This window comes from Camelus ferus, chromosome 29 (genome assembly GCF_009834535.1).
Source record: "Camelus ferus isolate YT-003-E chromosome 29, BCGSAC_Cfer_1.0, whole genome shotgun sequence".
In the NCBI taxonomy this organism is placed as follows: Eukaryota; Metazoa; Chordata; class Mammalia; order Artiodactyla; family Camelidae; genus Camelus; species Camelus ferus.
The window spans coordinates 4,315,487-4,342,889 of record NC_045724.1 but is presented as its reverse complement, the minus strand read 5'-3'; the positions used below and the strand labels follow the sequence as shown (position 1 = coordinate 4,342,889).

General features: G+C 36.2%; 1 protein-coding gene across 1 annotated transcript in view; it reads right to left on the bottom strand.

The window, feature by feature from the left end:
- Positions 1-5,811: 5,811 nt before the first annotated feature.
- The window catches only part of CA1 (carbonic anhydrase 1), a 51,612-nt gene continuing 30,020 nt past the window's right edge, over positions 5,812-27,403 (bottom strand). The window contains exons 4-10 of the mRNA XM_032470001.1: positions 16,039-16,099; positions 14,698-14,895; positions 13,088-13,206; positions 10,953-11,048; positions 10,012-10,074; positions 7,241-7,396; positions 5,812-6,258 (exon numbers count right to left, since the gene is read on the bottom strand). Of these exons, the coding sequence (XP_032325892.1) occupies positions 6,142-6,258; positions 7,241-7,396; positions 10,012-10,074; positions 10,953-11,048; positions 13,088-13,206; positions 14,698-14,895; positions 16,039-16,075 (786 nt within the window). The 5' untranslated portion in view covers positions 16,076-16,099 and the 3' untranslated portion in view covers positions 5,812-6,141. The remainder of the gene's footprint in view (positions 6,259-7,240; positions 7,397-10,011; positions 10,075-10,952; positions 11,049-13,087; positions 13,207-14,697; positions 14,896-16,038; positions 16,100-27,403) is intronic.

Genomic DNA, 27,403 nt, shown 5'->3' with positions numbered 1-27,403 from the left:
CCAAGACATTTATCTCACAGGTCCACCAGGTCATACATAATCGGGTTATAATATATACTGCTCATCAACAAGTTTTCTGCACATCACACATTGCCCTTCAGTTACCTTCGGTAAGATTCTTTGTCTACTTTGCTCACTGGGAAATGGTTGGAATCCTTCTTGAGTTTTCTGAATAGACTCTAACTTGACAGAATGTTCCCTTTGTTCTTTAAAGTGCTGAATCACTTATTTCTAAATCAAGTTTAACCTAAAAAGCCTTTTTTTTTTTTGGTTGCTTTGTTGTTCTTTATTGGACTTCATGTAACCTTTCAAAACTGATTGCATGTGACTGAAACATTATGCAGTGCACCAGAAATTGACACAACATTGTAAACGGACTATACCTCAATAAAAAATTAAAAAATAAAAATAAATATCAGAGTATTAAAAAAAACTGACTGGGAGGAGATTTATAACGATTGTAGCTTGAAGTTGGCCTGGAGCTTTGACAGTTGCAGACAACGAGATTTATGCTATCTTTTTTACATCTTTCTTTAAAAATTCCTTCATATTCATGCTTATTATGTATCTTCTCATCATCGCTGGGGCTACTGGACCCCTTGATGCAAATTCAGTTCTGCTGGTCTCTAAAACTTACCCTGACCTTAAATATTGGGATACAAGAAACCTAGTCGTAGCCTGGGGCTGCACACCTGCCGACTCTGCGCCTGACCATGGCGCTCCAGCTTTGATAACTGCTGCTCTGCCCACACTCTGTATGTGGAAGTCCAGGCAGTGATAGCTCAGCTCTCCTGAGATATGAACAATAGCTTGCGTCAGTCCATTTTTCATTTCACCCAGGAGTTGAAGCCTGGTTCCTTAACCTCAGCTTTCTGATTGGGTCTCTTGATTCTATGACCACATCCCAATCATCCACTGGGTTCTGGTCTTCTCCAGCAAGTGCTATTAGCTTGTGATTCATCTCTTTTTTGTCTGTTGTCTTAACTTTTATATATTTTCCTTTGCATGTCAAGATGGCCTTTCTTCAATGCATTGAGTTCAGTGTCTTCTCCTAGCACGTTCCTCGTTCCAGGAGACAAGACTGACACTAGATTCCCTGATCACTACGCTTGTTTCCACACTGCAGTTGGCCCCTGGACAGTGAGCAAATCCTCCCGCCTGGTCACCGCTGTGCGCACTGGGGCTGGTGGGCACTGGGGCGGGTGGGCACCAGGTCTGGGTGGGCTCCGAGAGCTGGGTTTTGAATAGGTTGAGATGTCCTTGTGACAACTGAGTGGAGACATTAAACAGACAATTGAATGAGGGCATTTGAACCTTGATCTCAAGTGAAAATATAAGTTTGGGGATCATAAATGTAAATAAATAAAATTAATATAGATTTTGGAATAAGGGTAATAGATACTCATATTGTAGCAAGTGTAAAATTCTATCACTTACATTTCCTTTCCTACATTGAACCTATACTTTCATTACCTAATTCTCGATAATGAAATTTCTTCTCAAACACAGCTTTCGCATTACTCATTAACAGACTGTGGAACTGTGTACTCTTTCCAGCAATGTATGACAGTTCTTATTTCTTTGCACCATTGACAACACTGTATATTATTTTTAAAATATTTACTGATTTTGTATGTCAAGAATCAGAACACATTGTTTACAGCTGTACTTTTTTGATTATTAAGACTGAGCATTCTTTCCTGAGTGTGAGATGCTGGACAGAACATTCCTTTCTGTACTGTTTGTTTTTAATTAGAAAACTGCAAATGACATCAAAAATAAGATTGATCATTTTTTAATATATTTATTGATGATTTCTCTTTCTTCTTTACAGAACTGTTTCTTCAATTCTGCTTGCTACTTTCTCCTGGGAATTCAATTTTTACGTTAATAACTAGTGAAAGCTTTTTCTATAGAAAGGACCTTGTTTCTGTGGATGTCATCTGTATTGAAAAATTTTCCCCAGTTGTCACTTTCCTTCTTATTAAAGTTCTTTTGCTATTGTTGCTTGATCTACAAATTTAAGGTTTTTATATTTCAGTCAACTATTCTGTCATTTCTCGGTTTGTGCCTTTGGTGTTTCGAGAAACAGTTCTTCTCCAACCAGATATTTAAATATTTACTTATTTTTATAGTACATTAATAATTTTATTGAAAAATTTAATCCGTCTTGGTTTTATCTTGGTGTACGAGTGAGATCAGGGTTTAACTTTTTTTTTTTTTTTTTTTGTAACTAAACATTATTCCTGCATGGTATGCATGATTGTTCTTGCTGGAAGTTTAGGTCATCTAATAACATGATGGAAAATACCACATCCAAATAGAGTAACATGTGTTTGTTTCTTAAAGGTATTAAAATACTTGTTGGGGGGTGCAGGGCATAGCTCAGTGGTAGAGCGCATGCTTAGCGTGCACGAGGTCCTGGGTTCAATCCCGAGTGCCTCCATTTAAAAATAAATAAATCAACAAACAAACAAACATAATTCCTTCTCCTCCCCAGAACAAAAACAAAAACAAAAACAAAAACAAAAATAAAAATAAATAAAATAGTTGGACAAAATTTTTAAAAATTAAAAAAAATAGTTTGTTGATGATTTGGGGAAGGTATATTCTCTAGTCTTTGCTGGAAAAAAAATAAGGCCACTTAAACTCTTTGTGCTCTGACACAATTGCTATTTCTACCTCCTCATGGTAAGGGGATTAGCCCAGCTGCCATTCTGAGAAACCTCCAGTAAATGCACTTGTGCTCTGAGCATTCTCATGCCTGCAAACATTACCCTTTGTCCATCAGTTTACTTTTAGGATAAAGATACTTGTAAAGATACAAAATGGGAGTGTGCACATATCTTTAAGGCTCTAAGTTACTCCTATGAGTTACTTCCCTATTGAAAGCAAGATTTGTAAGCAGGAATGCTTGAGGCCATTTCTCCTAACTTCTTTCAAGCATGTTATATTGCCATTAAAATCTTTTTTATTTTATGCGTTTTTCCCTTAGCTTTATAAATGTGTCCACATATGCTTAGGGACATAAAATCAAGTTACTTCCTGCAGTAGGTTCAATACTCACACCTACATTTCCATTTTGTCTAAGTAGAGTAGTCCTGGAATAAATGCAATTATTTATTCATTTATATTTATGTCTCTTTGTCTGTCTGTCTAACTGTCTCTTTGTCTATCTAATGAGATTTAAAATAGCCAGATCTAATAAGAGTAATCAGGAAATCCCAGTACAATGCCTCAGAGAATAGGGAGTAAATAAGCATTCGGTGTTTATAGATAATTATGAAGATAATGCTCAGAAAATAAATATTTCCTTATGCTTTCATGGTCTTAGATACAAAGAGTGTTGATGACTTTCAGGGTGATTTTGGCCCATTATTAATCTGGTGATATCTTCCTCAGTCAATTTTTTTTCTTCTAGGCCCCTTTTTACTCTCATTTGTGACTTGTTAGTCTACCCACTAATTAATGAAGCAATTCACTAAGCTTTGGATTATTTTTTTTTGTCTTTTTATATCTCTCTTACAATGGGACCTCATACCAACTCAAAATAATATTTGGAATATGGAAAAACAACAAAAAGATAATTCATAAACTATACTTGAAGTATACTGTCATTCCACCTCTAGGGACCTGCTATAAACAATAAGATGGAAAAGCAAAAATAAATGTTAAATGAAAAAGTGAGATCAAGAGAGACCTGGAATCCATTTTAGCTCATTTTTTTTATAGTTTAGAGTCAGGATCTCATCTTGGGGTCCAGGATTGACTTTGTTATGAGGAAGGAAGAAAGAAAAGGCATAAGTTGCTGAGAACTTTAAAACTCCGTGCAAAAATTTGGCTATATTTAATTTACATGTTGAGGGGAGGCAGGAAGACATTTCATAGCTTTTATCACAAACTCGTAGGAATCTGTGACAACAAGCTGGTGAAGAACCACTGATATAGATTAACCAGAATTATAATAAATGAAAATTTTCTCTTTGAGTCCTGCCGGAAAATTAAAAGAAGATATTTCTGTCCCTTCCTGTCTTTTGCCCCAGTTCTCTCTGAGGAATTTAATGTTTTTAGAGTGATTTTGCTCAAGCTTATAGAAATGAATAATTTAGAAAATATCTTGGCATAAAGAAGCCAGCTACTAAACATCATGGAAAAGACAGAGAATCCTTGAAGGATGTTCAAATCCTCTACCTGAACTAGCAAGGGAAGAGTGCACAGAGCAGGAGAGTGAGTCAAAGACACATATGAGTTGCACTCTCAGATGATCCGGTGCCTTGTCCACGTATCTCCTCCCAACAGCTGTTTTATCGGCTACTTCAGAGAAACGTGGAAAGCTCCCATAATGCACCTCTTGAGTTCTGCCAAATATGTGAAATTCTGGCAGAAGCAGTAAGGGGAAACATGTTCCCAAGTTGGCATTTAGCTTAGGGATAAAGTTTGATGACCATCATATATCTTCTGTCACTTCTTTGCCCTTTCCATAATAAGACTTACAGACTTATATTTAAAACCTGGAATCCATTTTAACCTTCTTCAAAAAATATATATGGGTTAGCAAGTCAAGTATTTTCCAGGTCCTTGCCATGAAACTTATTTTTAAATTGCTCAATTTCTTTTCAGAAAATACTTTCAAACACCGTAGGCCCTGAGCACCTTTTGCAGATTTATTTCTTAAATTAAACTTATACTCCTCTTTCTTTGGTGCTCACGATGATCTTTGATAACTTTAGATTAAAATCCTACCAATGTAACTCACGTGAAATAAGAAGATCATAGGACAGGTGTCTCAAGCTTTCTCAGTATCTGGCAACCACATGTTAATTCACACGGATTACTTTTACAAAGGAAGTAATTTATTTTTATAGAATGCTTTATAGTATTTTATTTCTATAGAACACATCAGAGCTAAATGAAGTGTTATGTGGGTCCATTACTTTTTTAATAAAGAGGATTCACTTAATTTCTGGGCCCCAATAAAAAATTTCAAAAGACGTCTTCCGGCATGATTTTTAGGTACAAATAATAATGTTATTTAAAATTTTTTTTTAATTTAAAAATAAATAAACACAGCCTTTATACAAAAAAAATCTGTCAGAGCAATGAAGAATCTGCTTTGTCTGTCCTTTTGACTATGATTACAGTTACTTAGAGGTTCTGACTGATTTTGTGACATTAGAGAAGACTAGAACGTTGGAATGAATGTGGGCTTTGCTCTCTAATATGGTTTCTCAGAAAATAGAAATTAAGTGCATCACAAGACTGACACTAGACACAAGAATTGTAGAATTCTGAATGCAGATGTGGTTTCAGGAGGAACGGGCTTCAGGTTAAGTACACATCTGACTAGAAAATTACATGATGTTCCTATATAGTTTTGAGACAAACACTTTCTTCACTTTTAATAAACAATTCACTGGTGACTTTTCTTCCAAATCTGAGGTACAGAGCCTCCATGCAAGCTAACTAATTATAACAATGGAAAAAATAAAAGCACTTTGCTAATGGGGGAGGAAAAGTGGAAGTAATAACCAGAAGCATCATTTCTTATATAAAACATACTAGTTTTATCACAGAGTACACAAATAGTAGCAATGTTGGGCTGGAATAATAATATTAAATCTAGTTGTCATCTTAGTTGTATATTTGTCACCAAGAGTAAGCAAATGAACTCTCGATATTTCATTTCAAGATGTTCTTAGGTTATTACATTTGAGGCAAAATAATATTGCAAATACAGCATTTAAGATTTTTGACTGTAAATGGGGTAGCAACTTAATGCTTTTTAAAAATAGAGTGCATATTAGACAAGAAGAAAGAGGTAAAATTATTTTAATGGTTCAATTAAACTGACTACAATGAAAAGAGATACAAATCACTGAGAAATTAAGTATAGCTTAATTGCAATTATAAAGAATTCCACAAAATATACTTGAATTTAAGCACAAGTGTGTAAGCTCACAGATTACTATTTGAGTTAAGCATGAAGAGCAAAAATAAAAGGTTTTTAGTTGTACAGATTAAATTTGCAGGTATGCGGTTCTGCTAGGGTTGAGATAAATTTGTTTCTTAAAACTTGCTTTATTGGATTATGGCAGAAGCAGAGCTGTGTTCCATGAGGGAGGATATTTCCTCGTGGGCCAATCAGAATGAAGCTTTCACCGTTCTGCCCTTCAGAGGCTGGGGCGGCCGGTTGTTGTGCTTAATGGGGGCTTCTTTACCCCCTTCCACGTTGGATAGAAGACTGCGGAACTGAGCCAGCTTAGAGGAGGGATAAAATATTTAAAGAGTCAAAAGCTATTAAAATTACACAAAACACCTTTTTCCCTAGTGTAATTAACGCACTGATACTTAGAAAATCAAGTTGAAGATTGCAATGCATTCACTGATGAAAAGGGAGGAAGCCAAAAATTCCTTCCCCTTTCATTGCACTAGGCACTTGGCTTAAATTATCCGTGATAGAGTGGGTTAGGATACCAGCTGTCTCACTGGCCATCTGGGCTATCTCAGGTAAGAGACCTGTCTGCTTGGTGCCTCGGCTTCCGTAGAGGACCCCTTCACTGAGATGTTGGGAAGACTACATGGATTCATTCATATAAAGTTGTTAGAATGGTGTTTGGCATTTGGCATGTGCTCAATAAGTGTTAGTTACCAATACGCCACACTGCCTGTCCTAAAGGTTTGTTATGAGAATTGACTGACAACACATATGTAAGGCACCTAATAAAAGTAATCACTCAATCAAAGGTAGTTATTATTATCATACTTATAAACAGTAGTTAATAAGATATTTTGTTAAATATTTAAGAACTTAAGCTTTATAAAAGGACAAATAAAACCATGTCGACTATCAAGGCTGACTTGAGAGTCACAATTCTCCGAAGTCTTAATTGTACTTCCAGTGTCAGTTTTTTCTTTATTTCTGAAACTCTTAGGAAGATATTTAACAAGGTTGGATTTTTCCTTATTACGCTGAAAAGAAGAGCAGGAGTTCTGAATCTCATATATATTTTTCTACATAAAGTAAAAAAAAAGTATTTATAATACCTTTTTCTTGTTTATTATTCAATAGACCTTATGTCAGAATTACATCTTTTTCAGTATTGGAAAAAGACAATTGGAAGGGAAAATGAACTCTTCAAAATCTTATTGAAATAATGATTTCTCCCATTAATACTAGGAATTGAAATGATATTCCTGCTTTGTTCTCCCAATTCTCACTCATCTACTTTTCATACTCTACCTGTTCTGAGCTGATACTGATGCTCTCCTTAAGGATGATCCAGATGACACTCTCATGAAGAGGAGGATGAGTCAGAGAGCCAAAGTAGGTCCAGTAATCCAGGGATGAAGGAAGGAGAACAGAGGGGTCAAAATTTGTGAATGGGGCACTTTTGCCCTGAAAGAAAAAGAAAAGTAATATATTATTATACCATGATATCAAATACTTATACCACATACATGTGTAATATATATGTTATATTATTTGGTGTATGTGTATATATATATATATCTTAGCTGAGAATTTAATCTTTTCTACTATATAGTATTTTATGTCTGGTATGTTTGTGGATATAAACAAAAGTAATAGAAGACTGAAAATATGCTACATTGAAATTTTGACTAAGCAATCTTCCTCCTTCTTCATTTGGTTGAGGATAAGCAAAGGTTCAAAATTTTTTTATAATCTATATTCTTTAGAATATGTTTAATTTTCAATATAAAGCATTTATTGTTTCTCTAGGAATGATACCAGATACTGTTCTGGTGGCAAAGATATTATTAACATGTGTATTGGTGTGTTTTAGCTTTATTCTATTTATTCCTATTTTCTTTTCTGATTGGTTATTATTGATGTATAGAAAAGGAACTGATATTTATAGATAATATTTTATGTCATCGACTTTACTAGACTTGCGTATTGATTCTGCTTATTAGCTGTTAGTTTTGAGTTTTCCAGGTAGATGTCAATGATCCTCTGCACTTGATGGCAGTTTTGTCTTTACTTTCTAATGTTTGCCCTAATTTGTACTCTTATTTCTTTCTTTATTTTATTTTATTATTTATTATTTCTTTTCCAAAATTATTTATATTTTATTACATTGATTGGGGCATTCATTGCAATGTTCAGTTGTGGTGTTCATAGTTGACACCCTAGTCTTGTTTTTGATTGAAATGAGAATGCTTAAAATATTTCACTACTAAATTTGATGTTTGATCTAAGTTTCTATGTGATATTCTTTCTTAAATTCAATAAGATTTCAGAGAATTTTCTTTCTTTTTTCTCTTTCTTTCTTCTCTTTCTTTTTTTGTCCTCAGGAATTGGCATTGAGTTTTCATCAAATGCTTTTTAAGACTCTAACAAGTTTGTAATATAGTTTTTCATCTTTAGTTTGTTAATGTAATGAATTCTATTAGGAGATGATCTAATATAGAGCCATCCTTGCATTCCTGGGATTAAACTCTACTAGTTTGGAAGTGTTGCTCTTTTTATACTGTTGAATATGATTTGCTGTAATCAATTTTAATATATCTTTTATTTATATTCCCAAGAAAGATTTGCCTATGATTTCCTTTTTGAGGTATTCTTACCCAGTTGAGGTATTAGGTTTCATTAAATTAAATTGATATAAAGTTTTCTGTCCCCTCATCTGGGCAGTTTAGTTAACAGTGGCAAGATTGTTTCTTAAAAGTTGTGTAACACTTTCCATAACGTGTTCTGGGCTTAGAGTTTTCTTTTACTTGGTACATTTTTTTTTTTGTTGGCTATTTTTAAAAATTCTTTTTAGATTTTTGGCCTATTTAGGTTTTCAACACATTTTGAGTCAGTTTCTCCACATTTTCCTAGAACTGCACCCATTTACTCTGAATTTTCAAATGTACTGGTATAGTATACAGCTGACCTTTGAACAATGTGGAGATTAGGAGTGCTGACCCCCACGCAGTCAAAAATATACCCATAACTTCAGCCCTTTGTAACCACGGTTGTGCATCAGCAGATTCAGTTAACTGCCAATTGAGTAGTGCTGTAGTGTGTGTTTATTGAAAAAAGTCCATATATAAGTGGACCTTCAAAGTTCAAACCCATGTTGTTCAAGGGTCAACTGTACAAACTTTTCTCTTTTAAACCTTTTTACCACATCTTTAATTATGATCCATTTCCTTATTTCTAGTAGTTTTTTGTAGCATACCTTTTCTTCATCATCAAACTTGCCAAAAGTGTGCTTTTTTGTTGTTTTTCCAAAAAATCAACTTTTTATTTTCATAATAAAAATTTACCTTATATTTCATTTTCTTTCTTATTTGATTAATTTTTGCTTCATCTTCATTATTTCCTTCTGTTTTCTTTTCATATATCATTTTTTATATTCCTGACTTGAGTGCTTATTTATCTTCAGACTTTCTCACTTTATAATATACTCATTTAAAGATTAGTGCTTTCTAGAATCATCATGAACTAGATTTATTTTATGTAAAAATATGGCAGTTCTCCATATTGTGAAAGAAAATGATAAATCTCTAATATATGATTTAACTATTTACTATTAAAACAGGGAAACTAAGGTTAAATATATTAGAAAATTGATTTTTTAGCTGACAGTGAAATCATGGTTATGAGATTTTGCATTTTAATGAGATCTCAAAAGAATATCCTTAACTTCTGCATTGTTGTCTTGCTAAAGATATAAAGATATCTTTCCATGAAATGGGAAAAAATCACATTTTGTTTGGATATAGTTTTTAAAACAAATTTGAACAGCTATAAAACCTGTTCTATAGGCTTCATCCTGCTGAAATAGATAAGCAATAACTATGAAAAACAAAAAACAAAATAAAAGAACTCCCTGGGTCAGAGATCTCAGAAGCGAGGAGCATCTTAGTAGTACCTTGATTTTCAGATTGGTGGCCCTTGCTTTGGCTTCCTACTCCCCATATCAGATATAGAATTAAATCATTTCCTAATTCTATGGATTCCTGTGTTCTGATTTAAATTAATTTAATTAGTATGTTTACCTTAGTTTTAACTGATTTTAGGGCATCCAATATTTTCTGCAGCTTTGGGTTGGCTGGACCAACCTGGAGATTAAAAAAAAAAAAAGTGTGAGATAAAAATTATTATCAAGTCCTGTTTAGTTAATTTTTTTTCGATCAAAAACAGTAGCTGAAGAAAAGTAAGGTATTTTTGCTTTGGGGGAGGAAATTTTGCTAGAAGTTTGTTTTTGTGGGCCCTGTACTCTGTAAATGATTCATAATGTGTAACCACAGATAAAGTGGCAAATAAAAATCTTGTTTTTAATTTAATATGGGTAAGATGTTCAAAGATATGCAAGTCGAAATCCAGAAATTCAGCAAAACTGTGATACAGAAACAAACGTCTTAACTTTTGATCAAATCTATTAATTATAATTGGTGCAGTGAATGGCATGTTATAGATAAACAATAAAGGTTAACTAGAATTACTGTAATTCCAAAATTTAGTCACCCAAATATACCCAATTTAGTAGGAACTTCCCTTTAGAACTTTTAGGGACTCTCCTGTAGAGGAGCCGAACAAACCTGCCATTCTAAATATCAATTAAACTTTCTTTATGGGACAAAAATTCTCTTAATTTTTTTTCCTGATAAAATGTTAAATCAATAAACTGACTCTATGATGTAGGAAGAAAGGCAATGTGGAAGAGCTGAAAAATAAAAATTCATTCCATCTTTAACACCTTTCCATTTTGTCTCTGCCTGAAACTTATTTCTCTCTTCAAGAGGGAAAAGCCAAAAAACCCCAATAAAACCCCACAGTCTACTAGGGAACTGTGTCACCTGTGGTCACTCATTAGTAAAGAACTTTCCAGAAAAAGAGAAAAGACTCAAACATTTTTTTTGCCTTATTTCATCCTATTTTGAGGTCTGATTGGTAAAAAAATAATTTTAATAGAGCTCTGTAACTCTCTGTAACTCACCTTCATCAAAACACCAATAATTGCCAAACCATCAGCCTGTGAGGCAGCTTCAGCAAAGCTGGAGTACTTGGCAGAGTTCCAGTGAACTATATGAAACTGGAAATGATAATGTGGTTAAGCAGTTACTTATAACCATTGTGAAGGTAAAAATTAAGTCATACATTAATTTGTTAATATATGAAGATGTACCTTGGGTTAGAAAGATAAAACTATGTGAACTTTTACCTAGGGCTTGAGAAGGGCTATATTTTCATTCTCAAGAAGGGTTAACTGTGTGTTGAGTAGAGTGGGTAAGTGGCAGATTTTGGAACCACTAAGAAATTTCTTTTCCCACAATATCTTAACTGTTCAGTATTACTTCTTTTTTAAAAACAAATCTCTCTTTGGTGTGAGATCAGGAATTCTTTTTTCTATTATTATTTTTTATTGAAGTATAGTCAGTTACAACATGTCAATTTCTGGTGTACAGCATAAGTTTCAGTCATACCTATACATATATATATTTGTTTTCATGTTCTTTTTCATTAAAGGTATTGAATATAGTTCCCTGTTGCTCTACAGAAGAAAACTGTAGATCAGGAATTCTGACTAACCAGTTTTGAGACAAAAATTGAAATAACTTTCTCTCACTTGAGATACTTCTTATTAACTTTATGAAAAGAGGGTCCTGAAGTATCTGGGAATCATGACCAAAAAATTCTCTTTTGCTGGCAAGGGGAAGTAATCAGCTTTTTAAATTTTATTTATTTATTTAAAGGCGGTACTGGGGATTGAACCTTCCCCATAGTTTTCCCATGGGAGGATTTTGGCTTGAATTAAGGCTAAACTCAGATGCCACTCTTGAAAGAATCCTTTTCTGACCATCCAATGGAAAGTGATCATCTGGTCACTCATATCCTTCTAAATCAAATCAATTCTCTCCATGCCACGAATCTCTCTCATTCTCCCCACCTCTCCCTCCCTCCTGCTCTCCCTTCCTTTCTCCCTCCCACCTTCTGTCATGTGTTGAACTTTGTGGCTAAGTGCCTGTCATCTCCAGACTGGATTAATTTTATTTTTCTCAAATTAGAGGAGAGAATCACCAATTTAGTTTTCTTAGATACAACCAAATATCCTCCCCCAAAGATACTACTAATACTAATTTAGGCTTTCAGTCCAGTTGACTTTAGTCTGCCTACAATTTTATGAAGGAGAAATAGGAAAAGGCATTTAATGGATTTCTGAACATTGAAAGTTATTAGTCTAGCTTTACAATGTAACATAAAGTGAGTTATATTTATATACTATTCCTATGTCCTCTATTAAAATGAAAAGTGCACCTACCCTGTATTTAACAATCCCTCTAATGAAAATCTGCCCTACATAATTGCTTTTATTAGTGCATAAGATGTATGGACAGATGCATTTATTGCAAAATTTTTTGGTAAAAGCAAAAGAAAAAAACCCCAACAGAACAAGAAGCAAAAGGCATTGTAATTGTCCATGTGTAGGGGTCAGTTAATAAATTCTGATATATGCATACACTGAAATACTGTACAGACATTAGAAAAAGAGGTGGAATTACACGAGTTGGAAAAATGATCATGATAAATTGGTAAGTGGGAAAAAAAGGCATGTTGCAAAAGTATATATATTACAAATTCATTTTATAAAAGTAAAATAAAAAAGCCAACCTATCTACGCTGTTACAAATGTATTACATATTCCTATATATAAAGGGCAAAAGTTCTTCTTTTCAACCAGACCCTCTGTTAACAACCTGATGCAAATGTTCTTGATTTTTCCACGGATACACAGACAAAATGCCTTGGACTAGATCACAAACTTCCATGTGGGCAAGAGGCCAGAGGGCAGCCCGATGTCACAGTAAAAGTTTTTGAGGCATTCTAAAATGAGAGAGGATTCTGGGCTCAGGAGTTCAGCTCCAAGTTCAGCTGCCTCTTTGACACCAAAAATTCTCCTCTATTGCCAAACGTGGTGTGTCTGTCTTTGATTTTAATGGAGCCTGGGAGTCCCTTACGTGGACCAGAATGCTCATTCCTTTGGAGCCACTGTAAGGGTGTCTTATGTTGTAAGGCAGCTGCTTCTGGGAGTACTCTCAGCGCAGTTATCTCTCACTCACTGAGTTACATTACCTCTGCAGAATATTTGACTCCATCCACTAAGTGCTCAGAACCATAGTCATCCGTGATGCCCCAGTGAAAATGGAACTGACGAAGCCTATAGCTTCCAGAGAGAGGACCACCTTTCAGAACTTAAAGAAAAAGGAAACAATGTTAGTATGTTAGTGCTACAATCATAAACTCCAGTTTGCCTTCTCATGTAATATAAATTAACATTAAATGGGGTTGAGGAGAAATGAAAACAAACACTAGCACCAGAATTTCCATCTTGGTTTTTTTTCCTGCACATCCACATTGATGACATTCATGTGTATTGTGCACCCTAAGATAGTGCATGACTTATATACAATTCTCAGCGCATGGACTGTAGTTTTACCTTTTCCTGCCTTCAGTAGAACATACTGGGAGATGAGTGAATTATATGATTACAGGGCTTTCCTTGAATCTGCTTTAATCTGCAAGTCCATTCATTTACTCTTTCAACAAAGACAGTAATGGGAAGTATGCATCAAGATCTTCAGTGATTTAGTTTTTGGTAACAAATTACTCATCACATACCTTGTAACTGATCAAGACACTAGCGGGTATCTTGACAGCTTTGTAGAGAACCCCTAGGCAGGGACTAAAAGAAAGTGTCAGTGGGGCAGTAGGATCACTTAAAAAATTTTAACAATGAACCATGTTTCTTTAGAGAGCCTACTCAATCATACGATTAATAAAACACATAATATCAGGTCTAATCCAATATTAACAATGGACATAGCCCCAGGGTGTCTAAAATTTAGGCTCAGAACCTTGTAGGAAAGTGCTAAAGCAAATTTTGCCTTTTGTCAGTAGAGTTGTTTTGTGAAATTGTCAGTTAATAAATTATTCAGTAAACATTTTTGAAAGTCTTACTGTGTAGCAGGAAATGTACTAGACTCTGGGGTATGAAGATAATTCAGTCATTACGGTCTAGCAGGGAGAGGGGAAGATAGGTAAGTATACTTATGCACAAAGTTGTTCTATGCGAGGTGCAGGGGGGAGGGTATAGCTCAGGGTTAGCGTGAATGCTTAGCATGCATGAGGTTCTGAGTTCAATCTCCAGTACCTCCATTAAAAAGTAAATAAATAAACCTAATTACCAGTCCCCTCTCCCCCCAAAAAAGATGCATGCAAGGCCATTTTCTTACTGGTACCCAAGCACTTCTCAGTTATAGAGCCATTTTTTCTGGTCACAAAAGATAAATACATTCTTCACCTCTGTTTTTCTTCCCTACTGTGCTCCTCCATCCTCATCTCAATTAGAAAATATTTGCATTTTCAGTTTTTATATTCATGATGGTTCACAGACCTTTTTGGAAAAAAATACTGTTCATTCAGAGGATGTGAAGTGAGCATGAAGACATTGGAAATTGGAAGAGTTGGAACACTGTCACTGAGAAGAAGAAGGACTGAGTTGGGAGCCCCCCAAATCATCTTTACTACTTAGAAATTTTCTGAAAGTTCAAGATGCCTCACAAGATTACAGCGATGTTACACATGTGCACAAGACTGAAGATGGGCATTGTGTTTCTTAATGACCTGTTGTTTTAATTTCCCCAGGAAAGTCAAAGAAAAAATCAGAAGGGTCTTTGGCTCACCTGATCGGTTATCATTGTCCTCAAAGTTTACATGGAAGGAATGTCCCACGTTGACGATTTCCTTGGCTGTGGCTGGATTGTAGGAGACACTGATAGGTTTGAGCGAGGTGTCATGTTTGGTTTCACTGGTTTTAATGTTGATAGGAGATTGGTTATTACCATTTGCAATGGGGTACAACTTGCCCCACTGTTCAGGACCTACAAGGACAAACATATGCTTACAGTCAAAACCTGATCAAATGCTCAATTCCAAGTTTTAGGAATATAACTTTGTTTATTAAATTAGGATTTATTCAGGTATCTTAAATGATATTCTGTTTAACTTAACAGAAATTTAATATTTCAAAATGTCCCTTTTCCATTTATTTATTTTTTAATTGAAGTTTAGTTAATTTACAATTTTGTGTTAGTGTCTTGTACAGCATATTGATTCAGTTTTACTCATATATATTCTTTTTCATTATATGTTATTACAGGTCCATCCATGTTGCTGCAAATGGCATTATTTTATTATTTTTATGGCTGAGTAGTATTCCATTGTATACCACAACTTCTTTGTCAATGGACATTTTGGATTGGGTTATCTGTTTTTTTGTTATGGATTTGTATGAACTGTTTATATATGCTGGAAATTAAGCCCTTGTCAGTTGCATCATTTGCACATATTTTCTCCCAGTCTGTAGGTTGTCTTTTCATTTTGTTGATGGTTTCCTTGGCTGTGAAAAAGCTTATAAGTTTGATTTGGTCCCATTTGCTTGTTTTTGCTTTTATTCCTATTGCCTTCAGAGAATGACCTAGGATAACATTGCTATGATTTATGTCAGAGGATGTTTTGCCTATGATTTCTTCCAGGAGATTTGTGCTGTCCTGTCTTACGTTTAAGTCTTTAAGTCATTCTGAGTTTATTTTTGTGTACGGTGTGAGGCAGTGTCCTAATCACTTATTTACATGCGGCTGTTCACTTGCCGACACCACTCGCCGAACAGACTGTCTTTTCTCTATTGTAAGAATGCCCCTTTTCTGTGCTGTACTATAAAATAGTCTATTTGCCAGCACAAGTAAAGTATTAATAGTCTATGGGATCAAATTATCCATATTTTACTGTTAGCAAGAGATTTCTAATATAAATGTATGGAGAGAGGGAGAGACTGAAAGAGAGAGGGGGGGAGAAAGAAAACATTTTGTAGACAGCCATGACTCAAAGGACAACTGCTAAGAATACATGCAAAGCTTTTATAATTCAAAGTCAGGCAATTCAAACCATTAATCTATGACTGCGCAGTTATTTTAAGTGCTCAATACCTCTTTAATTGGAAAAGAGACATGAACGGAAGAACTTACCATTGTCGCCATCATATCCCCAGTCAGGACTTGACATGATCTTTTGCTCAGTTTTCTTTTTCTGAAAACAGAGATAACACCTGACTGCAGTTGAACCCACGGTAGACAACGGAAACCATCCCTTGGGGCTTTTTTTATGGAAATGTCCCTGCCCTTAATAGGCCTATTTCATCATCTCTACCTACCAGGAAATACATACATGTAAAACAAATGATGTTGTAAAAAAAGCCCACAAGGGTGAGGCCAATTCCAATTGTTTTATTTTCTCATACTGTAAAAGAGAAGTATCAAAATCCTAAGTTTTATAAAACCAAGCCCTGTTTGTCTTATATTCCTAGCAGATGTGACTGAATATTATCATATAAGATTCTTTGGATTTCCTAATTAAAAATTGAGATTTCTAATTTTACCCTTGCTGGATACTTAAGTGACACTGGCAATATAATTTAGTAAGGAGAATAATTTGTGTGTTTACAGGCTGATTGGCACTGGTATCATGATGCTAATTTAAAATCAGATAACAGAATCATTAATCATTTGTAATACGTATTATTCATAACAGTACATTTCAAAGACACACAAGATGAGAATAAAGTCATTCGTCTTAGAGCAATATTGGAATTCATAAATGGAGAAGATTTTATTAATATTGAAATTAAATATGGCCCAATGTAGCTTTTACCCATCAAATGCAGGCCTCTTGGAATAGAAGCCTTTCTTTTGTATAATTCTGTACAATTTATGAAGTAATTTAATATTATTTTATTTTACCATCACCACATGCACACAGATTCTGTACAGTGAGAATTATTGTTTTGTAGTTAAGAGATGTTGAGGGGCTTCACCACAATTAGCAAGAAGACAAGAAGCCAAGACTTCAGCCTCCAAGTCTAGCTGTTTTCTTCACCACATCTCTGCTGAATGCCACACTGGGTGAGCTATGAGGTGGGCGACCCCTTAGTTTTCCTTCTCTGCCCACAATTCTCTTAAGCCCAACTGAAGCCTGGACCAAGGTGAGACTTGCCACCTGCTGAGTGATGAGAAGATCCACAGGACTTTTCAAGGAAGTGAAGGAAACTGATTAGCATGTGTCAGACTGGCTAGGTCCACATTTCCAAGGCTCTAAATACGCTCAGAGGAAATCCAATCTGAAAAATTAAGCGTCCATGCCCTGAGAGTCATAGCTCCTTTCCCCCGGGACTGTCTGAGCTGCCTGGGCTTTCCAAAAGAAGAGGACCAGACACAATTTTTAGCCAGGCTGACTAGAGGCACATCGTTTGTCCCTTTTGGCTAACGATAGCCAGCTGGCTCAGATGCAGAGTGGGAAGTGACCCAAGCTTCCATTCCACGCTTTAGTTGGCAGAAGGAACTAAATAAGAACTTTTTTTTAAAGGTACCCTTTATTGAGCGTCCAGTGTGTCTCAGATGTTATGCTAACAAGTTCATATGCATTAATTCATTTAATTCTTACAATAACCAAATTAAACATTAAAATTTGTATTCTGTGTAAGAAGAAATTGAAGACAACTGCTCAGGGTTATATAAAGCTTATAAGCGGCTGCTTACATCTTGTAAACCTAGGGTTTAAGCCTAGATCTGCCTAACCCCAAAGCTTACACTCTTTCTTAACCTTCAACTGTCAACAAATGCCCATCGACCTCCACTTGATGCGGAGAATTGGATTGGTTGATCTGGTCTGATCTGGCTCAAGATGCCCAATCGTCAGACCTGATCCTTGGGATACTTCATTCCAGACTTAAAGAGACTCAGGTTGGCCAGAAGCCCATGCCGTGAATAAAGCTGTCTATTCTTTGCCAGATAAGTTGCTTCCTAATTGACACCCTGTTAACAGAAACTTTAAATTGAACTACTGTATTTAACAATCTATTTGAAAGAAAAAGACAACTCCCTTTTCATTGCATGATTACATGATAATTCATCACATGAAGGTTTTAACTTTATATGGGATGGTAATTTATTTAAAGTTTTAGGCACCAAATTACCTTGAACCCTAACTATTATGACCCTCTGTTCCACTATGTACCCAGGGTGTGTTTGTGTACTCCCACGAGCAGAAAACTATATAGAGAAAGGATGTAAAATTTAATGAGCGCTTACAGTTTCATAAGAACTAACACTCCTCTCGTTTACCTTTAGCCTTTTTTTTCTGCTCACAAACTTGGCCTCTTTCAACTTAATATCTATGCTAAATCCAAGATGTCTCATTTTGTGTTCACTTCCCTTTCACATGGAGCTTCCGCGTAGTGACCTCTTCTTATAATCTCTGGGCTTTTGCATACCAAGGAGGTCAGTTTACACAATCTTTACTCTCTTAATCTAACAGTTTATTCCCTAAAACTGTATCTAAGCACATACTGACAAAGACATTCCTTCCGCTGTTAGAATGTTCCAAATAAATCCATATGTACTTGAAACTGAATCAGGAGCAGCTAGGCTGATGGAAAAACTTCTTTTAAAAAAAGCCATGCAAAAGTACATAAGTAATTTTGATAGAGAATTGGTTAATTGATAGCACAGAGAGGTATCCAGTAGTATCAATTATATGTCAATAAAACAGAAAAAAATAGAAACAAAAAATGTAGGACTTTAAATAGAGATTTTTAAATGTTGAAAGAATAATGTGCAGAGTGTTTAATTTTAATAATTACATTGGTTTAATTTGTAAAATTGATGAAAATGTATTAATGGGCTGGGGGGAGGGAGAAAGATACCTTCCTTTATTTTATGGAATGGAATTTTAGAGGTCAAATATTACTGAAAAAATTTGAAAGATGAAATATTGACATTATCTTAAGGGGATCCACCCTAAACCTTATGTCATAATTTTATCTCTTGACCTTCCTTTTCAATAAATAAAATTCTTGCAACAAACAAACAAACAACAGTATGAAGAGTGCTAAAAGATTTACTATTATTGTTAACAAAACTATCACCGTGTACTCATGTTAGGGGTGTTGGTGTAGGCTAGAAAAGACTGTCATTCATTGAATAATTACCATCTGTTGGACCCTTTGAAATAATGATCTAATTCAATTCTCAGAGTAGACCTAGGGGTTTGGTTAGTCTTACCCCACTATTAAAAGGAATAACTGAGGCTCAGAAAATTCAAGGAGAAAAACCAGGATCTGAATCCACTTCTGGTTACTTTCAAACCCATGAGGGCATCTTCTTCTCTATTCTATCACACCACAGTCTTTAAAACATTTGCTTTAAAGTTAGTTAATAGCTTATTACATTTATTTATTGAGTAATGTCAATTAACTTTGCTGAAGATTTTTTCATGCCCTAAAATGCTTTCCAAAAAAGCAGAGACATTTTCTCAGTGTTTTACAAAATTTAAAAATTATGTTTAGCCAACTTTAAATTCTATTTAAAAGGCTTAGCATTTCTTTTTGACTTTTTCTCCTCGTCTCTTAAATGAACATTTTCCTCTGATTTCTACTTTAATAATTTAAAATTGAAAACATGAACTCTTATGAAGGCATGTAAATTCTGATGAGTTTCAAATTTACATTTATAATGTAAAAAATAGCTAATTGGTATAGTAGGAACAAAGACTGAGAGAGTGCTGGTGTCTAGTTAGAGCAGAGATCTGCTAAACCCCACTGAGAAGAAATTCCAACAGGCACTAGCAGTTACACAATGCTTCGAGTTCCTCAAGGTTAAGTGGCTTCTCTGGGATATTTTCCCTAAAATAAGGAAATGCACGTAGTGAAAATCAAGTGTCATGTTTAACTATTAAACTTGGCATAACTCTCACATTGCTCCCTAACTTCTCTGCCTTTCCAGAATTGGTATTGCTTAAGGTCGCAGGATAAATCTTATTTCCAGTGACGCAATGGATCATGGAAAATGTTAATATTACCCTGGGCATTCCTACAGTAAGACAATTGGAAATTCTGATGAATCAATTTAAGTGGCATGATGGTTTGTCTGGATTTCCTCCAAATTGGTCTTTCTCTTCACTTACAACAAGATGGCTTACCAGCATTACTCTTTCTTGATGATATCTTCGTCTCCATCCATACCAAGCTTGTTCCCGTTTTAGAACCTTTGTACTTTCTGTCTCCTCTGTCCAGATTGCTCTGTATCCAGATCTTCGCACAGGCTCAAGTATCACCTTGCAGACAACCTTCCTGACCTCCAAACTTAACATATCCTCCTCTTCTCAGTCACTCTATTAATTCATCCTGTCTTATTTCTTTCATAGCATTTTTTTGTTGCATCCTGAATTTATTCTTTTTCACATTCAGAAATTCACTTAATTGCTTAATATCAATAACCATCTCTATAATGACACTTCCAAAATGATGGACCATTTTATTATTTTTTTAATCATTTTGTTCACTTCAGTCACAACATGCATGGAAAACAGTGGTGTTCAATAAATATTTTAGTGAGAACAATTAAGTGGTCATTCTTAACTTCAATGATTGTACTTTGGTAAAGACTCAGGAGAGCAGAACCCTTATCGGGGGCTGCACCCACCCAATCTCATGGGTCTGAACTCAGGGGTGTGTGAATGAGCTTTGCTGGAGCTGAACTCATGTTCGTATTTGGAACTAAGGAGAAGGAGCCTTTCCCCTCTCAGTTCTATTAATGGGAGGAATGAAGTGGTCCGTCTGTGTCTGTCAGTCACTGCTGGGAGAGTGAGAACGTTGGTCTTTATAAGTGTCAAATTTCTCGACACTTTCTGTCAAAATTTAACTCTTGAAATGTGCTTTGAACTTTTGACATACAAATTTCAAAAACCCATAACTTATATGGATTTTATTACTGTCATGAAAGAAAAACTTTCAACCTTTTATTTCCTGCTTTGGAATATTTTACTTTCATTTTTGAAGGCAATTTAAAAATTCACTAATGAGTATTTTGATTAACTAAGTAAGTTTGCATAGGTAACTACTTTAATCCACAGCAAAGAGGCATTTAGTTTCTTACAATTTCATGCTTCCGAAAACATTAAATTTTAAACATATCTAGTTGATTGTCATATGTATTGAAATTGCTGGTTGGAAAGATTTATCCACTTTACACACTGAAAGCATAGGCTTGTGCAATTTTAAGCTAATTGTCGGAAATCTTTTCTAGGGATAAGTGGGTAACTTGAGCAGGTTAACTGTACCAACCTCTAATTAATTAATTAATTAATTAATTAATTATGAAACTGACAAAATAACATTTAAAGCTTATGTCCTGTGACTGGGGAATTGATGAGTCATTCTATAACAGAGGACATTATTAAGGAGTATTTTTCATATAGAAAGAAAATACTATGCAGGATGCTTTATGAGCCATATAAAAACTGCACGAATGTAAATGATTAACTTCAGCCTCAAAAAAAAAAAAAAAAAGCTTGATTTTAACTCTCAGGTAAACAGATAATATAAAGGCATGAAATAAAATAAAATAGTCCAAGATTGCATGTGGCCTGAAATTCAAACAATTGCGTAACAGAAATCTGCTTGCTGCAGATGAAACGGCATCCTGTATGTAAACAGGAAAGGAGATAAGTCTCGAATGTAAATATTAAGGGGGTGAAGGTCAGTCACCTTGTCGTAACATGTTTCATGCAACCTTCGCTGGGGTTCATCTACCGAAAAGTGACCTGAAGATTTAAAAGCAATTTCTGCTGACTCCCCGAGTAATTTTGTTAACTCTCCAACTCATTTATCAAAGATTAGATTTCTCAAGCACATTTGCAGCTGAATGTGACCTCTCTTACACCAGTGTTTCTTAACATGTAGTCTGTAGCTCACCTGCCTCAGATTCATATATACGTGAATTAAAATGCACGTGCTACATACTTCAATTAAAAAAAAAAGATCCATCCTAAGAAAAAATGCATATGCGTATGTTTCATCCGATCCCTTACTTTGGTGAGTTGACCTGAGCCAATTTAGATTGCTAACAAATATCAAGATCTTTTAGTAAATATTATTAGCTTTTTTAAGATGTATCTGGGGGCTATACGAATCTACCTTTACAATCCAATTACCAAAAGATACGTTTCAGTGAAAGCAAGTCTCTGATCAAACCCCCTCCGTTGTATATTCATTAGCAGCAAATTGGCACAAAATAGTCCTGTGACTTGCCTGTGGTTTTAGAAAGACTGCCTGTAAGTGAGGCTCCTTAACTAGCACCCTGAATGAAGGACTCATTCCGGACAGGCTTTGATGACATCAGGACTGGTGATCTTTGCTGTTGGTTCAAGCAGCTGGGTCCACTGGGGCCCACTGGAGCCTAGACTTACACACTACATCAGTGGCATTCAAGTGTTAGACTTGTCACTCATGTATCTCGTTCAAGCAAGAACTGTGGGTCCAGCTCATAGACATAGAATACAAACTCGTGGTTGTCAGGGGGGAGGTGGGTGGGAAGGGACAGACTAGGAGTTCGAAATTTGTAGATACTGTGACAGGTATATATAGAATAGATAAACAAGATTATACTGGGAAATGTATACAGGATCTTGTGGGAGCTCATGGTGGAAAAGAATGTGACAATGAATATATGTATGTTCATGTATAACTGAAAAATTGTGCTCTGCACTGGAAATGAACACAACATTGTAAACTGACTATAACTTAATAAAATAAAATTAAAAAAATAAAAGAATTAGCAGCAGTTAAAAAAAAAAAACTATGGGTCCAGAAAAGTTCCCTAGTCAGTTACTACTCTTGACACCTCTAATTTCATGAGCAGAATATTATGTCTACCATCCTTTATAGTAAATAACAAGCCTTTCAGTGTTGAGTTAGCTGTAAATATGGTAAGCGGTCACCTTTGAAGGTGCTAGGTCCCTATTAGGATGCTATTAAGCATTCCTATTAAGAATTAGATTAACAATCACATTACTTATACCAAAGTAACACCTATTGAATCAAAGTCTCTGCATAGGAGGCCTTAGAATGTGTGGCTTTAACAAACATTCCCAGGTTACATTTAAAAAAATAAATTTTTTTTTTTAACTGGGGATTGAACCCAGGACCTCATGCATGCTAAGCATGTGCTCTGCCACTGAGCTATACTCTCGCCCTCTAGTTGGCATTTTAAAACACGTTTGGACCCTTTTACAAACACTCTTAAGATGCATGTCATTGTCCTGACATGCGTTCCTCCTTCAGGAAGTATGTCCAATCGTAGTAGCCACTTGAAAAACTATTTACTGTTTTACAAGTTTTATCCCCCCCACAAGATTTAAAAAATCATCTAATGCTTTTATAAGTACCCGACTCTAGAAGAGAAAATCTTTTTTCCATTCATTTTTTTTTTGTGTGCTTTTTTTTTTTTATCAGTTGGGTCAACAGGCTAACAACAGGATTGTTACTTGGGTGGTGACTTGCTCTGCAGGCATTTTTGAATCAAATGCTCAAGTCAAATGCGAGATTAAGTGAACGCAGGTGTAATAACCAAGTGCCCTTTAGCACTGGAAATATTCATTGTGTATGCAGGAAGTTACTCTTTTAATTCACTCTTCACTGATCCTTGTCCAAGTAGGTCTACCTAAGGAAAGTGGCGAGCTTGCTAATTGAAATAGTAATTTACAGAATGACTTAGGGTGCACAGAAGAAGTACATTACAGACAGCCTCTTTATTGGCCTTAAAAGGCTTACAGTACAGTCTTAATCTTACCCATCAGGGATGAAGCAGTAGCTACAATGCTCCTTCAGTCTCTAAAAACTCTCTTTTGCTTCACCTCGATTTTCAGGTGTTAGTGTTCTCTAAACCTTGCCTATCTGTCTATCCCAATTTCTCTGAGTCATTCTATTTCTTTATTGTGAACTGGGTTAATAATATTACTCACCGTGAAGGTCTTCCTTTTTCAAAAAATGAGGATTAGAGATAAAGACACATAACAGATGCACAGTAGAGATAGCTATTATTTTTTCACTCAGTGTACTATTAATAATGGAAAATGGCGTGGGTTGTGATTAAATAGGATGGGAGAGTTAAGTGCCCCCAAGAGTTGAGGACACAGGTTTGTGTCAGACCTTCCAAGACTTTGATTGATGAAGTGTACAGGCTAGTCAGCCTGAAAACCATGGAACGGTATCCTCCCTCAGGCTTTTTCTAAGAAATGGGTAAGAAATAAATGGAATGATTATAGATGGTTTTCAAGAAAGAAATTCTTTCCTCTAAAATTGCCCATAGAAAGGGAGATTTTACTCACTTTACTTGGACTCACATGATGTTAGAACTTTTAAGAAGATAGTGAGCTGGGAACAAATGTTAGCATTCCTTTTTAAAAGGAAGAAAGAGGCTTTCCCAGATGAGAAAGGTAAGCCACTTACCCAAAGTCAGGTGTACGTGTTAGAATATTGTCTTCCAACTCTGTGTTAATGATCCTTTCCAGTGACACATTATAAAATCTAACTAAAAATAGCTTTTCTTTCATCACTTTGCATTTCATTATTAAAAAAGATTAGTTATTATCCCAAAACAGTCTTTGTAGTTTCCCTAAAATAGGCTTCTTAATGTCTGCATAGACAATGCTTGGTTTTGTCCATGGGGGTGGGGGGTGTGTGTCAAGGTGTAATATGGGCCATCATCTCTCCTGAGTGACTGGATGCTGTGGGGTTTTTTTTTGCATGTCCACAGCCAGCCTGTCCAGGCCCACAAAACTGTCACACGTCCTTCCTGAGGCTCCTTCGATGCCCACCCTTCCCACATTTCTCACATTTCAAAACTCTCTGGTTCCAGCATTGCTGGTGAACACATATTTCCACATTTCCACCAAAATCTGCTTAATTTCTTCTAGTCCTAAGGCTAAAGGATCAGAGCACAGGATGGAATGTAACAGATCCTCTGGTCTTAGGTTGCTCGGGCAGGAAGAAGAAAAAGTAAATTTACATTAGTTTCCCTTCAACCAGATTTCAGAGACATTCTTGTCCTTTTAGCTAAAGGCAAAATAGCAAGATTTTAATGAAAGTCCCTCCAGATCCGGTCTCTCCTGTGTGGAAGCTTACTTGCATAATTAAGTTAGTTGCTAGAGGCCATATGTCTTATTCTGAATTTTTCTCTGCTTTGCTTTAAAATTTTTTTATGTTGCTCTAGGCAAATGAGATAAATACATAACTAAATACATATCTTAGACTAAGCTGATCTCTAAGATGGATTTGGCTGTAAGTTAGTGATGACTTTTAAGGAATCTTAAAGATCTCTGATAAAATACAATCTTCCTTCAGCAATGACTCCCATAGCAAGAGTGCACAGGGACTTTTCTGGGGGTCTCTTACAGCTTCTTTCTGCAATCAGAAAACTGTGGAGAGGCTTTGGGGACCAGTTCTCAACCGCGACTTGAAACACCTTGGGTTTCCAACCTTCAGGGCGAAGAGTGAAAAAGGTGTTGACAGCATTTCCTTATCCTGCGTTTATCCGGCCCTGCGGTGGACTTCCTTAATATGCAATACTTTGGCCTTGCAGTAACAGCCCAACATCCTTTAAGACTGTCCTGGACTCTGCCTTTAACTACTTGGTAAAGTTCCACATAAGCTTCGTGCACCTGCCTGAGGATTACAAAGTAAGGGAATGACATGCTGGCAAGTGCCTTAGTTTTCCATCATCACCCAGGAGGCAGCCGGAACCAGTCTGGTGAGAAAGAACTCCAGGAACCGCCCCCCCACCCCACCCCAGGTTCACAGTCAATAACGCTTTTAGAAAGGAGATCCACAGAGGCCAACGGAGCCCTCCAGGGCCTTGGTCACTAAGAATCAAGGCCCAGGCAGAATGAAGCTTGGGGGCACGGATTTCCTAGAACAAACAAGGCTGATTTTATGTAACAATATGATCGGGGAAGATGAATTCCTGGCAAATGTTACCAGTTCCCCCTGTTGGCAATTTCTGGGGGTGCCAGCTAGCTGGGCTTACATTTGACATTCCTACAATGCGGCCTTTTGCTACTTCTGCCCCAGACTCCGAGAATTCTCAGAGATCCCCCTGCAGAGTCGGGCAGGATTCAACTGTGTGTTTACTTGCAGCTGACACCAGCTGTTGTTAGCCTTTTCTGTCCTAATTTTGTTTTTTGTTTTTTTTGGTTAAGATTGTGTTGCTCATCCTTCTCCCACTTCTGATACTACTTATAAAGTGCCAAGCTATTTTTTTGGTGAACGCGGTACTATTAGTAAATACCAGTGCTCCTTCCAAAGGAGCATTGACTATTGACATCAAGTCACTTCTGGAAATTGGGCTGACTGTGCCATGTATTAGCCGGTTACCCTGTTTTTTAAAGGAATATTTTAACTTTAAGATAAGAGGTGGCAAATGCAGCTTTGCTTAAGGATTCAAGTCCTTAAAACATAAAATTGGAGTGGTGACGAAGAAAGGAACCATTCCTTAGTGGCAGCTAGACATCGTAAAGTTTGAAGAAAAGATAGGGTGTCTTTTATTAGATCAAATATTAGCAGCAATGTTCTGGCATGATGCACATGCCTTCTGTATGAGATGAATATGACATCCACTCAAAAAACAGCCCAGTGGGGAGAGAAATGCCAACGATAATAGATGTGACCTTTCAGTGCCTTGGCCATTGGCATTGCGCGAGGGTAATCCTAGATCACCCATGTTTCCATTTGGATGTTGCTAAGACTGACAGGGCAGGTGTCCTGCCTAAAGCAATTGATTTACAATCTGCTTTCAGTCCCCTTCCTACTGGCCTCTTCCAAAGTGAGCTTGAAAATCCGGTTCTTTTCAAGATCTCCGCTGAGACCCTAGAGGCGAGGAACTGATAAATTATTTTTCTTACTTGTAAGGCTGTTACGGAACCAGTGCAAAGACTGCTGATAAATGGATGTACCTCAGAGATGTTTAAACTTACTAAATTGAGCAGGATAGAAATGCAGCTACTGACGGAGAACTTGAACCACGGTGTCTGGGCAAAGCTAAATCGAGCACAACTTAATCCCTTCATTACGGTATGAACAAGGAATAAGACAAGTGGTACCATGGTGGTCAGGCACTGCTTAAAGCACCACAACTTCTGGTTGTTGAAATTAACGATGGGTTGATTTTTGTGACTCACAGTTACTCACACACGGCCTTTGAGGTTACCAGCCCACCTCCTTAACCATCAGGGCTGCCCCTCAAATTCTTCAACCCAACTCCAGGGGATGGACGGATAAAGTTTGTTGGGATGTCTTCTTAGGGTATAAAATTGGGCTAGACATCACTGCATGTGCAAGGGGAGAGAACCACATGCTCCAAGCAGCACTTACAGAATCCTGCTCCTCTCTGATTTGTCCTCGGCAGGAAAAGTGCTGAAAGCTAGTCCAAGGGGGAATGTCAGAGTTTCATTCCGGAGTAGACACGTGTGAACCTGTCTTTTCTGGAAGCTGAACTCTGTTTC